General features: G+C 45.1%; 2 protein-coding genes across 12 annotated transcripts in view; one reads left to right on the forward strand and one right to left on the reverse strand.

Moving 5' to 3' along the window:
* Positions 1-5353, reverse strand: part of col4a5 (collagen, type IV, alpha 5 (Alport syndrome)) — a 42852-nt gene extending 37499 nt beyond the window's left edge. For 2 of the 5 annotated variants that reach the window (XM_037111035.1, XM_037111036.1), the window contains exon 1: positions 4987-5352. In XM_037111035.1, coding sequence (XP_036966930.1) covers positions 4987-5079 — 93 coding nt within the window. In that variant the 5' untranslated portion in view covers positions 5080-5352. Of the gene's footprint in view, positions 1-1606; positions 1733-4986 lie in introns of all 5 variants that reach the window. The other 3 variants (XM_037111037.1, XM_037111034.1, XM_037111038.1) reach the window with 3 other exon arrangements.
* Positions 5354-8559: 3206 nt separating this feature from the next.
* col4a6 (collagen, type IV, alpha 6) overlaps positions 8560-12476 on the forward strand; it is a 112030-nt gene continuing 108113 nt past the window's right edge. For 6 of the 7 annotated variants that reach the window (XM_037111027.1, XM_037111032.1, XM_037111030.1 and 3 more), the window contains exons 1-3: positions 8579-8718; positions 8895-9015; positions 9227-9272. In XM_037111027.1, the coding sequence (XP_036966922.1) occupies positions 9005-9015; positions 9227-9272 (57 nt within the window). In that variant the 5' untranslated portion in view covers positions 8579-8718; positions 8895-9004. Of the gene's footprint in view, positions 8719-8894; positions 9016-9226; positions 9273-12476 lie in introns of all 7 variants that reach the window. The other variant, XM_037111026.1, reaches the window with a different exon arrangement.

A 12476-nucleotide genomic window follows, 5' to 3' on the forward strand; every position in this document is an offset into this window, starting at 1 on the left:
GGTCTCAAGAAACTTAAATGTCTGTCACATGGAGCACACAGAGCTGTTGTTGAATAGCAACGACTACGAGCTGTTTTAGTTGGTCGTTAACGAGTAAAAATAGGTTGAGACCTCACGGTGGTCTGGAGGGAATATAATAAGAAAGATGGACGGATGGATGGATGGACGGATGATGTGAGAAGTGGAAGAAGAGACGCTGACCTTTAAAGCCTCAAACCAAACAGCGGAGGACGGAGTAAATAAAGAGGTCTCAGACAAACACACCCTGTTTACCCTCCTCTTAGCGCTCACCAGGGGAGGAGGAGGATGGAGGGAGGTGGAGGGAGGTGGAGGGAGGTGGAGGTGGTGACGGGGTTGGAGTGTAAGTGACAGGAGAAGAAGTGAAATTAGAGGTGAGGAAGTAATTAGCTGTCTAAACATCTGGCGTTAGCTCTCATTGACGGCATCTTTGGCTCATTGACACCTCGGTGTGACTTCAACCAGGAAACACACACACACAAACACACACACACACACACATTAAGTGCATACACACTTTAGCATGAGTAAGCTGTATGGCGGAGGTGAATATGATGTACCTGCCTGTGTTTTTTGGCCCACACCGCGTCTCTGTTTTTAGAAGCTGGTGAGATAAAGATGGAATTCGCCTCAGAGAGCAGACACAATAGGGAGGGAGGGGAGGGAGAGAGAGGAGGGAGGGAGGGGAGGGAGAGAGAGGAGGGAGGGAGGGAGGGGAGGGAGAGAGAGGAGAGAGGAGGGAGGGGAGGAGAGAGAGAGAGAGGGAGGGAGGGGAGGGAGAGAAACGAGAGAGGGAGGGAGGGGAGGGAGAGCATCGAGAGAGGGAGGGAGGGGAGGGAGAGAGAGAGAGAGAGGGAGGGAGGAGAGGGAGAGAGAGGAGAGAGGGAGAGAGGGGAGGGAGGGAGAGGAGGGAGAGAAAAGAGAGAGGGAGGGAGAGAGAGGAGGGAGAGAGAGGAGAGAGGGAGAGAGGGGAGGGAGAGAGAGGAGGGATGGAGAGAAAAGAGAGAGGGAGGGAGGGAGGGAGGGAGGGGAGGGAGAGAAAAGAGAGAGGGAGGGAGGGAGGGAGAGAGGGGAGGGAGAGAAAATAGAGAGAGAGAGAGAGAGGAGGGATGGAGGGAGGTGGGAGATGCAGCGGAGGTGGATGTAGTCTGTTCTCAGTCTCTTCAGAAGCGCTCACAAGATCTGAGTTTTGTTTTTTATGGCCTAACTTGAAGAAATCAAGCTGATTAAACATCATTTTTGGGATAACTTATGAATAAACTGCTGTAATAACAAGTTAAAGTTAAGTTAGTTGTTATATGATGGTATTTTTCTCTACCAATCAATTAACTGTCAAAGACACTCAATTTTCTGTCTCAAAGGAGGAAAAAAACAGATAATATTCTTGTTTAAAAACTTGAAATCACAGATTTTCTGACTGTGTTTCTTTAAAAATGACCTAAACTGACATTAATTTCAAAGCTGACATGTAATCGATGTGCTGTGCTGTCATCTGTATCCGTCTCTTCTCCCACTAACTTATAAATCATCACTAATATTGAGACTATTTATGTTTTTGATTTTTTTTTAGTAATATCTACTAGTTTACCTCTTTGATCCAAGCTGACAATTTCAAACGGCTTGTTCTGTCTTCTCAACCATCTAAAACCAAGAGACGTTCAGGTTTACCGTCACGTAGGATGAAGAAAAGGTGCAAATCCTCAAATCTGAGATGCTGAAACAAGCAAACAATCAACTTAATCAAGGCTGATAGTCTGACAGGAAATATGGATGTGAGCTGCAGCAGAGGAGCCACAGGCTCGACTTGGACCTGCAACACAGTCTTTGTACATGTTTAAAGTGTTAATTTGGAGTAATTTGGGTTTTTAGATCTAATTGGAGGAGACGGTATGAAGTTTAAGGGGCTACAGAATCTTTCTACTGCAGTTAAAAGGGGATTTGTGGAGACTGAGGCTGGATTTTTAAACTAATGTGGGTCCGATTTGGATTATTTATCCGCATGAAGCTGCTGTGAAGCTTAAACTTGGAAAGAGCTCCGATAATTCAACCACTTGCACATAAATCTCTCCAATTTGAGTTCAGTCTTGGGACACATTAGTTCACTTTTTTGTGGGGTTTTTTTGCAGAGAAAGCGAGAACAACAGACGGATGAAGAGGAAAGGACAAAAAACGACTGAGAGAAAAGCAGCAGAGAGCGAACATCACGTGTTTATCTCCTCCGTCTGAGGATGTTATGGCTAAACTTCACCTCCTCCTCCTCACACACACACGCCATGAACTCCACCTGGGTCACGTGAAAGGTGAGGGAACCTGTGTGTGTGTGTGTGTGTGTGTGTGTGTGTGTGTGTGTGTGTGTGTGTGTGAGGAAAGCCTTCATCCAATCAAGTGTGTGTTTGCGGTTTGCGCTGCATGACAGGTTCAAAGGGAGACCCCCAGGTGTACATTACCGCTGAACTCCCTCACCTGGCTGGAGAGAGATTCATATCTGGGCGCGCACACACACACACACACACACACACACACGTGCGATGACAAAGACGAGCCGAAATCCAGTTTGGGGAAGTGTTTTGTTGTTGTGCTGTCATTGTGTAATTCAGGACTGAGTCCACTAGGTGGCGTCAGTGAGAACAGAACAGGGAAGACTAACAGTGTGTGTGTGTGTGTGTGTGTGTGTGTGTGTGTGTGTGTGTGTGTGTGAGACAAGGTGAGACAAGGATGACCACACCTGCATCTGCCTCATCTTCCTCTCTTCATCATCATCATCATCATCATCATCATCATCATCATCACTAAAGCTCCTCTTTCTCCCACCGTCTGTTCAGAACTGAACCGCATCCTACATCCTCTCCAGGAGCGGCGGGGTCCGCCACATTCCTCTCTTACAAAATGGACCCCCGCCCACCACAGCCCTCCAACCCCTGTGACATCGCCATGGCAACAATAACAGCCACTCAAACATAACTTTGTCTTCTCTCTTTCACCTGCAAATGATTTGAGTCTTTAAAGGAACAGTTCACACAAAAATACAAAAAAATCCAGTCGTTAACTGCTGGTTCACGCAACATTTCTGGAGCTTCACAGCAAAATAGAGTCAAACAGTCTCCTAAACAACAGAAGGAGAAGCTGACTTGTTTTTAAAACGTTAAATAAGGAACAGAAAGTGGCTCCCTGCAGCCGCAGGAACTCAAACTAATCAGAAAAGATGTTATTGACACCCTGGACTCATGGAGCCTTCTGATGCCTTTTTGTTTTTGGTCCCCATCTACGTCTGTTGTTTAGCAGAACACTGCAACTCACGTTTCACCGTGAAGCTCCAGAAATGTTTTGCATTTGACAAAACTTCACTTGATTTTTACATTTTCTGGGATGCGAGTGAGCAGATAACGGCTTTTGGACGAACTGTTCCTTTAAAGTAATGACTGAGCTTGAAACTACTGTATAATAATAATAATCTTAAATCTTTCAGAAGGTATAACTGTTCCCTTTTTTCATTCTTTAGGACGTATTTACCAACTTTATGCACGTCTAAAATGCCTCTTGGATGCACGAGAAGGTCTAAAAGTTCACGTTCAAGATGCATAAACTGAGCAGCAGAAGCCACCTGGTGTGTTATTTACACAGAGCTGGTGTGTATAAACTGTGAGCAGACTCCCTGACGTGTGTAATAACTCAACCTAAACTTACTTTAAGTGACTTTACTTCAGTTTAAAGTCTCACTTCCTGCTCTGTTTGTGTCTCCTGCAGAAGAAGACATGTGAGAGGTGTCTCTGCTCGTCCTGCTGATGAGGGGCCCCCTGATTGGACACGCCCGCTTGCGTGGGCGGAGCCGCTGCAGCCCTCATGAATTATTAACGAGGCGTGAATATTCATCGCATACATTAACGCGGCCTGCTGGAATATTACATGAGGGATTAAGCCAGACTGAGATTCTTCTTCTTCTGCTTCTGCCTCTTCTTCTTCTTCTTCTGCTGCTGCTGATTTGTGGCCCCGATGACGCAGAGGATGTCAGAGATGTTGGAGTTAAGAGGAGAGGCGCAGCTGGGATGAGATAAGTCAAACAAATGTGAAGTATGCGCAAACACACACACACACACACACACACCTCCTGGATGTCTGCACAAGCGCAACGACGAACATTTCCCCCCTCACAGCTGATCTCAGAGCCTCTAAAAGTCGCGGTTTTCTCCGCTAAACTCCTCCAGCAAAGACGGATTTATTCACCCGTGCAGGAAGGAGCCAGGTGCTGTCAACAGAAAACACACCTGCAGGGCAGAGAAAAAGCTGCGAAAGAGTTGAGAAAAAACTCCCTGTCACCAGACTAAATTACGCACCGCACGTCTCGGATAAAAGCCGCGTTTTATCCCTGGAACATCGCGGTTCATGCTTTTTTTCTTCCCCGTGAAAAAAAAAAAAATGTCTGAAATCTGACGTGATAAAGACGCGTGCAGGATCGGGGATGGACGCGGGCAGGCAGGCAGGCTGGCAGGCTGGATGGCGTGTTGCTACAGGTTGTCGGCGGGGAAGGAAGAAACGTGATGCGCAAAAGGGAGCCGGGAGAGAAACTCCGTCCGCCAGGAAAACTACAAAGAGTCCTCGACGAGTGGAGGAGGAAGGGAGAGAAGGAAAAAAAAGAGAAAAAGTGGCATAAAAACCTCAGAGAGAGGTGTTCAACCACCCTGACTGAGCGGTTACTCTTCTGAAATGCGACAAAAAGCGGAGAATGAGGCGCGGAGTATTATTAGAGGCACTTGTTTAACGCACCCTCTCTATTTATAAACCCTTTTTGCGGGGAGAGCCGGTGGAGTCCCGGCGCCGGCTGACTCCCTCTATCAGTCCGCTGCTGCTGCTGCTGCTGCTTCTTCTTCTTCACCTCAGCTAAAAGCGTTTTAAATCAATCTGTGCAAAAGAGAAAAAAAAGGAGGGGAGGAAGAAGAAAGGTGATAGAGTTGGGAAAAAAAGCGGACTTACCATAGAGTCGGATCGCTGCACCGCGACGCACAGGGCGAGGAAGAGGAGCAGCGGCGCGGCGAGCTGTCGCGGGCTCTTCGCGTCTTGGCTCATCTTGGAAGGGGAATAAAACGAGGATCCGCCCGCGTTAACACTCAAACTCTGCGGCTCTCTACTCGCATGTCATAGCCCTTGCTGCGGCGCCCCCCCCTCTCCGTGCACACTCGCCCCCTCAGCGGAACAGAATTAATCAGAAAAAAGTTCTTCTTCTTCTCCTTCTTCTTCCCTCCTCGGCGTGTTGCGCTCGCAGAGGGCTCCTGGTTGGACCTGGCTCTGGCACCGTGCGCCTCTGCTGTCCCCCTCTCTGAACTTTTTCCTCTCCTCGACTTGCGAACCTGCCCCAGAGACCGGATCTACTTCCCACAGCCTGCGCGCACTGATACCGCCCCCCCACCACCCCCAGTGCACCTACAGCAGCGCGCACAAGTCGCCTAAACTAAAACCTTCTAGATGATTCGCGCGTTGGAATCGTGCGTAAACCGTGCGTAAAAGTCGCTCCAGGCGGCGATTCGCGCCTCCTGCTTTTAAGTCCGCTCCCATAAAAAGACTTTGGTGATGTTAGGACCTCTCACCGCGGATGGATATGGCGCCTTCGTCCCTGCCTGCCTATCCAATCCTACCCAGGGCCCGAGGCTGCACGAAAAGCTTTGACTTTAAACCTTTATTTGACATTTTCTATACGCCCGGGCACGTCGCATTCCTGCCAGATTATTAAAGGTCACATACACACATTTTGACTCCTGACAGAGGGATGCTGCTGGCAGAATGGAAGAAAGTGACACTATCAGAATAAAGTGCGTAATCCCCCCCCTCCCTCCTGCTTCTCATTTTACTGTTACATTCCTTCACATTTGAGCGTTGTGAAATTAGCTGGAAGACAAAAATAACGTCACATTCACACCTGCTGTTAACAAACCACACGCACGAATTCATCAAAGCGTCCTCGAGACACTTGAAAGTGATTTACTGACGTTTCCATTTCGATTTTGCGTGACAATAAGTTATGAAAGCACTAAATCAGACAAAATGCAAATGAGGTTCTGAATGTATTCTGGCTGTATTCAGAGTTGCAGAGCAGATGTTTCAGAACCAGACAGGAGTGTTGGACCAGCAGAACCAACACCAACACTTTGGTTTATCGCTGTTTTTGGTGACCCGGCGACTAAAATCCGAGAGCGAGAGCCCCCCCACACACCTCTCACCTTCACATCGATGGATTTATTGATCAAAGGGTCGAAGGCCATCCTCGAAAAGGTTGAGAAGGCAGATTTATCGTCTTCAGGAGGGTCCTAGTGACCAGCGTGTCGACCTTTTTTTTATTAAATCAGTTGTAAATCCATCAATGCGAAGGAGAAAACAAGCAGGTGTGGGACTTTACTTTGCAAACAATATTTAGAGAAGGACAAATTGTGATTAATGGGAAACGTTAAAGTGTGACATTATACCGTATCAGTGAACGTAACTTCACTGGTTCTTTGCTTTATTTGTTCTAAAGGTCCAGCTTGTGAGATAGTTGATTTCTGAGTCTGATTCCCAACTTTTGGGTCGGACTACAATCCAGAAGCATCAACATCCGATGTATCAGGAATGAGACTGAAAAAAAAATAAATAAATCAACTTTCTTACAAACTCGACCTTTAAATTGTGATAAATCTTTTGACTTTGTGGGTTTTTTCTTAACATTTTTGCAGTTGTGCATGACTTGATGTTCCCTCCTTCATGATATCTTATTGCTGTAGGCCAACCTTTTGATATTTTCATGCAGGCGAGTTTGGGGGAGTTTGAAAGTTGCAGAGACTGATCGTGAATTCAACATTCAGCGACTCATTGATGAAGGTTCTCGGTTCGTCAAGGCGGCTTGACTCGTTGGACTGGACTTGACTCAGTTTCTTGAAGATGCTGATACCACATACAGCGTCAACATCTTCAAGAAACTGATACGACTCCAGTTGCCACCATACAGCACAACAGTCAGTGCTGGTGTACTTTGAAAACAGTTTTGAGTTTCTTAGCGTTTCTTAGGTTGGGTTACAGCTGAAGAGCAGCTCAGGGATGCAGATTGTGCTTCACAAACAGAAGTAAAATCAATCTTTAGCTCCTGTTAGTGATACAGTTACAACTCTGTTCTTAAAGGAGCCATTTTAATAAAGTTATTATTAAAGTTGATTCCTGAGATTCATTCAAAACTCGTCAGATACTGATGCTTCTGGATGGCGTAGGACCCGACCGAGGAGGAGTGTCAGTGTTCTTATCTTACCGACTGGAGCTTTCACAATCCTCAGATGATAGAAACTCTTCCTATAATGGGCTGAAGGTCGTGTTGCATTCAAACAATAAACGGCAAAGTTACAAAATGTAAGCAGCTACATTGTTGCCAAGTCAAGAAATTGGAAGCCAACTCAGCTTTGACTCGTACCACGTAACGTTCGACATGAGACGAAAAGTGTTGGACGTCGTTTTAGCTTCATGACTTCATTAGTTTCCTATTGCTTCATCACCGTTGGTCCGAACACATCATTAGGGTTTAGGGGCAAGAACGGCTGAGTATCAACACCTCACAGGCTCTCTGACACTGACAGGATTAACTCCTCAGGTATAAAAATCAAATGACGAGACATTTTTTGATACTTGACAGCATCCAGGCGGATCAGGTAGTCCTGTAAAAGCATCAGAACTTGATACCCTGGCCTTGCAGATGAGCGATATACTAATAATTCATGTGTGTCAACCAGTAAATGTGTATGTTTGAATGCAAACTACACATGTCCCGGACACGATCCCTGTGGAACGCCGCAGCTGCCGAGCGACGATATCTTTACCCACGAGACAACATTTATCCAGCAACACGAGCCCACTTTCAACGAAACATATCAGGAGATGAACGCCGTGATTAACAGAGCCGGCAGCTCTCTCGGGTCAAGTGGAACAGAAATAGAACCTCGGCGGGCTAAAAGAGGACTGTTTGCAACTTGAGTAAGCCAAAGTGTGTCTGCAAGCACGTTCAGAGCAGAGAGAGAGAAAGAGCTCAGACAAAGTGTTTGATGACAGAGAGCGACAATAATAATCATGTCAGATATTCACAGGATGTATTTATATATACATGTTTATAAGTTTCTCCTTGCTTGAGCTGAACGACTGAGGACAGAGGATTGTAAAGCTTTAGGGGCATATAAATAGAAATTGTTTTGATTTATCATGTTTAAATGAAGAGGTAGGGTAGATATTGGCAGAAGGAGGCGATCCTCAATGATCATATGAGTGTTAATGTTGCTTTAAGCCTCTTTATGTCACGTTAAAGTTAAGAAAATACTGCAAAATGGACTTTTAAGTGCTGGTGAAGAGTCTCAGTCATAAGTCCACATCACCTCTAGAGTGTATAAAGTTGATAAAGTGGAGAAAATGATATGAAAAAGTGCTTTTATTGTGCGTAACAGACGTAAAAGAAATAAAAAAATAAAAAATCAATTGACTCGTGTCCTTTTTTGTCTTTTATTTCATGGATTGAACCCAGACCCCAGACGACGTTCTGGTTCTGGTTCTGACTGAGTGAGTTGTTCCCGTGGCAGCAGGGAAAGGTACGGAGGCATGAATGACATGTGTTGGCCCCTCCTCCTCCTGCTGCTCTGCTGCGCTGCAGAGTTTGAAGCGCAACAGCCCGGAGAGCGCAGCAGCGACTTCACCGCTGCGACTTTGGTGAGTTGGAAAAAGCTCGCGTTGTTGTTTTTTTTTTTCTTAACGAAAGAGAAATCAGGTGTTTTGTGCTTATTTTCTACTTGTCTGCTTGTGTTGTGTTGACGCTTGTGTACTACTGTGTTGCGTGTGTGGCGGTGGGACTACTTTATGTGCCTCTCTCTCTGTCTCCGGGTTAGATGACAGGGTTTTTTTGAAGCAGTCGATGAGCGCGTTTGAAGTGCCTTGCTGGTGAAGACACGGGAGTCGAGTCTCGACCTGCGGTTCCTCCTCTACCAGCCGGACCAAGATGAGATTCCTGTGAGCTCTTCTCCTTCTTTATTTTTTATTTTTTTTAAATTTCAGATTAATTTATCCAAAAGTTTTCCGGCTTTGCAAAAGCGAGCCGCGTTGCTGTCCGCAGCAGCGGCGGCGGCGGTGGAGCTGCACCGGCTCCGGAGCAGCTCTACCTGCCTGATAACCGCCTGGAAAAACACTCTTAACCCAACAAAATGTTTATTTCTCCTCGCAGGATCTGTGTGATCGCGGTCGCCGTGGCGGTGAGATCTGCGCACGGAGTAAGTTCCCCCCACACTCTGTTTACTCTCCTCCTTCAACGTGAAGTGGCTGTCCCACTTTATGTATTTGGTTCGGTTTATTTATCAGCGAGGAAACTGAATTTTTCTTCTTCTTCCTCTCTCGCGTGGTGAATATGTGATGTTTAGTGCGTAAACTGCTGGTGGAAGACGCGTTTCATGCGCGTAAAAACGGCTCAACTGGCCAAATCCGCGTAAAAAACTCCACTTTTAACAGAAACTATTGATCGTGTTGCAGTGATTGGATGTGTTTAAAGCGGGTTCGAGCTGCGCTCTGCACAGCTCTCTGCTGCTACGTGCCTTTATTCCTCGGTGCGTCACGCTGTGGGTGTCTTCAGCCTGAACGCATGAGGAGACACGACTCAGAGCATTTTCCTTTAAGGACACTTCAGATTCTCCTTCTTTTTTTCTTTCAGTGTCATTTCGAAGATGTTCAAACTCTCCAGGTGCGTTTTTAATGTCGCACCACTTTGCTTTGCGCCAAACACTCTCCAGACTATCTGGATTCCTTTTTTTGGGGGGGGAGTTGCGTTTATTAGTAGCCGGAGGGAGTGAGTAAAGTAGTCCACTGTTTGAGTGGGCCCGCTCACAGTTATTTGCAATTCAAACCCCGCCCCCCTCCTTCAGCTGATGCATATTCAGAGTGAGGAGATTATTGGGGGCAACGTGCCTTTTTTTTTTTTTCCAAGCCACACCTATACAAGACTTCCTCCTGCAGCTGCAGCAGCTGGAGAGGATCATCTGATGTTCAGACGCTCAGAAGTTACATATATGCACTCTGGAAAGACACAATTGGAGAAAGATCATTTTTAAAGGGCTTTTCTTATATTCCCATAACCGTTTTCACCCATTTTGATCATCTCTGCGTAACCCTGAACTCCAAATATCATGAAAGTCCTGTTCTTCTCTCTGACTTCTGGTATGATGCTGCATCAGAACCACCAGCCACAGTTCCGTAGCTGCTTATTTGTGCCTTTTATTTTGAAAGGAAGCACTGGAAAATAAAAGTTTCTACCTTCCATGTATCTCCAAATCTGAATTTATGGCAACGCTTTACTTTAATGCTCACTAGTCAGCATTTAAAAGCACCATAACCTTTTTGACAGTTATGACTACTCAGATTAAAACATCTTTTACTCTATAACAACTGTATTTTACTGTATTATCGGCTAAGTTTGACGCTGTAGTTACTCCTCTAGTGTTCTTGAAGTGACCCTGTTATGCAGTAGTATAGAGGGGCTGGACTGATCTGAGTCCCATTTGTTACCAAGAATTAAGGATATTTAGTTAAGTAACGTAGCTAAGTTAACGTAAATAAAGGAGTGAAGTGCTGATGTTGTTTACGTCAAGTTAGATGTGTTCAGTCACTCTCTTAAGTTACGGAAGTAACAAGTCTGAATGTTGTACGATCTTTTCCTAATCCTAACCAAGTATTTTGTGCCTAAACCTAGCAAACTGACTTTTGTATTTGCTGGGTTTACGTACGCCTAACAAAGTGTTTTTTGCACATAAATCTAACAAGGTATTTTGGTGCCTAAACTTAACCCAACCTTGACTGTTAAACAATGTCAGTAACTCTGCAAAAGTCCTACCATGTCATAATTGAGGAACTGTTAGCTAGCTTTATTTTGAAAGTCTAAGCATGCTACATATTATTGCTAACTTGATCTTTAATATGCAAAACTCTGTTTATACGTTCGCTTACTTACGAGTCGCAGTTGTTGATCAGCACATTAACAAACACACGTGTTTGCCTACAACTACATTATGGTGTTTAAAAGGTTTATATACAGCTGATGAATGCAGTTTGTAGATGCGGTAAAAGTAAACTAGTATTAAGGGTTCGTTTATGGAAAAAACGCTTCAGTTTATCTGAAAACGCATCATCACACAAATGAAACCAGGTCTGTTGTTTCTCAGCTCAGGAAAAAGTTGATGTTATGGAGACGCATGGATTTCACAGGGCGGTGACGATTCGCTATACAAGTGTGACTCCGACTAGATGTTCGACAGAATGAGAAACACAGGAAAACTTTTATTGAGACACACATACACACACACACACACACACACACACACACACTGACCATCTGTGATGACAAGAGGGTCAGCAGGTTAAGTTGTGAAGAGGACGGCCGGAGCAGCACAACACACCCATTACCTCCCAGATTAGAATAAGAAAGCAAGTGGTGCTGTTTGATGGTGTCATTCAGGCTGATCGGGGGCAACGTGGCTTCTTTATGGACACTTTGTCAGGAGTGACGGTTCAGGAAAATCAAAAGTGGGAACTCTACCTCCATTATATCTTCACTACATTTAGTTGATGCTGGGTTAAATCTTCTAAATCTCTGATTTTGTTCTTTGAATTCTCTTAGGTTGCTGAATTTTATGAAGTTGAAGGAAAACTTGAAATCTTATCTGAAGTTTCTTGTAATCAGTGGTTCTTCTTTTTAGTTAAAGTTGCAGTAATTAAATATAAAGATGTTAAGGTACAAGTAAAGGTAGTTAAAAGATTGTAGTGCTACTTCTGATACTTTGGATTATCATCATGTTGAGGCAAAACTCACGTCTGATTTCATCTCAAGCGTCTTGTAGTAACACTACTTAAATCAAATCACAAGTAGAAACTGTTGGCGCTAATTTTAATGACTTTATATATTAGATGGCAGTAAAATGCAGAACAGTGCATCATTGTTTTAAGTTTAAATTGGTCTTAATATACAAAATGTAAGTGTAAAGTGACATGTTCCCAAGTAAAGCATGAAAAACTTGCACCTCAACAAAGTATTTGAGTAAATGTACTGGGAATCAAACCCTCAACCCGTGCTGGTGCCTTGCTCCACCAGCTGAGCGACAGGTGCGACAGAGACGCTGATGAGGGAGGAACGTTAAAGCAAATCAGCCGCCAGAAAAGCTTCCTGTGTCTCAATAGGAACTCGGCTGATGGAGCTGCATTGACTTTGAATTGACTCCTCCACCCACTTCCCACCTCCCTGGTGTTTCGTGTGTGTGTGTGTGTGTGTGTGTGTGTGTGTGTGTGTGTGTGTGTGTGTGGGTGGCTGAGTGGATGGATGTGTGTGTGTGTGTATGTGTGTTGGGTTGAGTGACTGACAGATGAGTTCATTGGGTGGTCTGGGTTGCAGTAACCGCGGTAACTGGGTCCTTGGGTGGGTATCGCCGTGGTGA

The sequence above is a fragment of the Acanthopagrus latus genome, chromosome 10, assembly GCF_904848185.1.
Source record: "Acanthopagrus latus isolate v.2019 chromosome 10, fAcaLat1.1, whole genome shotgun sequence".
Taxonomy (NCBI): Eukaryota; Metazoa; Chordata; class Actinopteri; order Spariformes; family Sparidae; genus Acanthopagrus; species Acanthopagrus latus.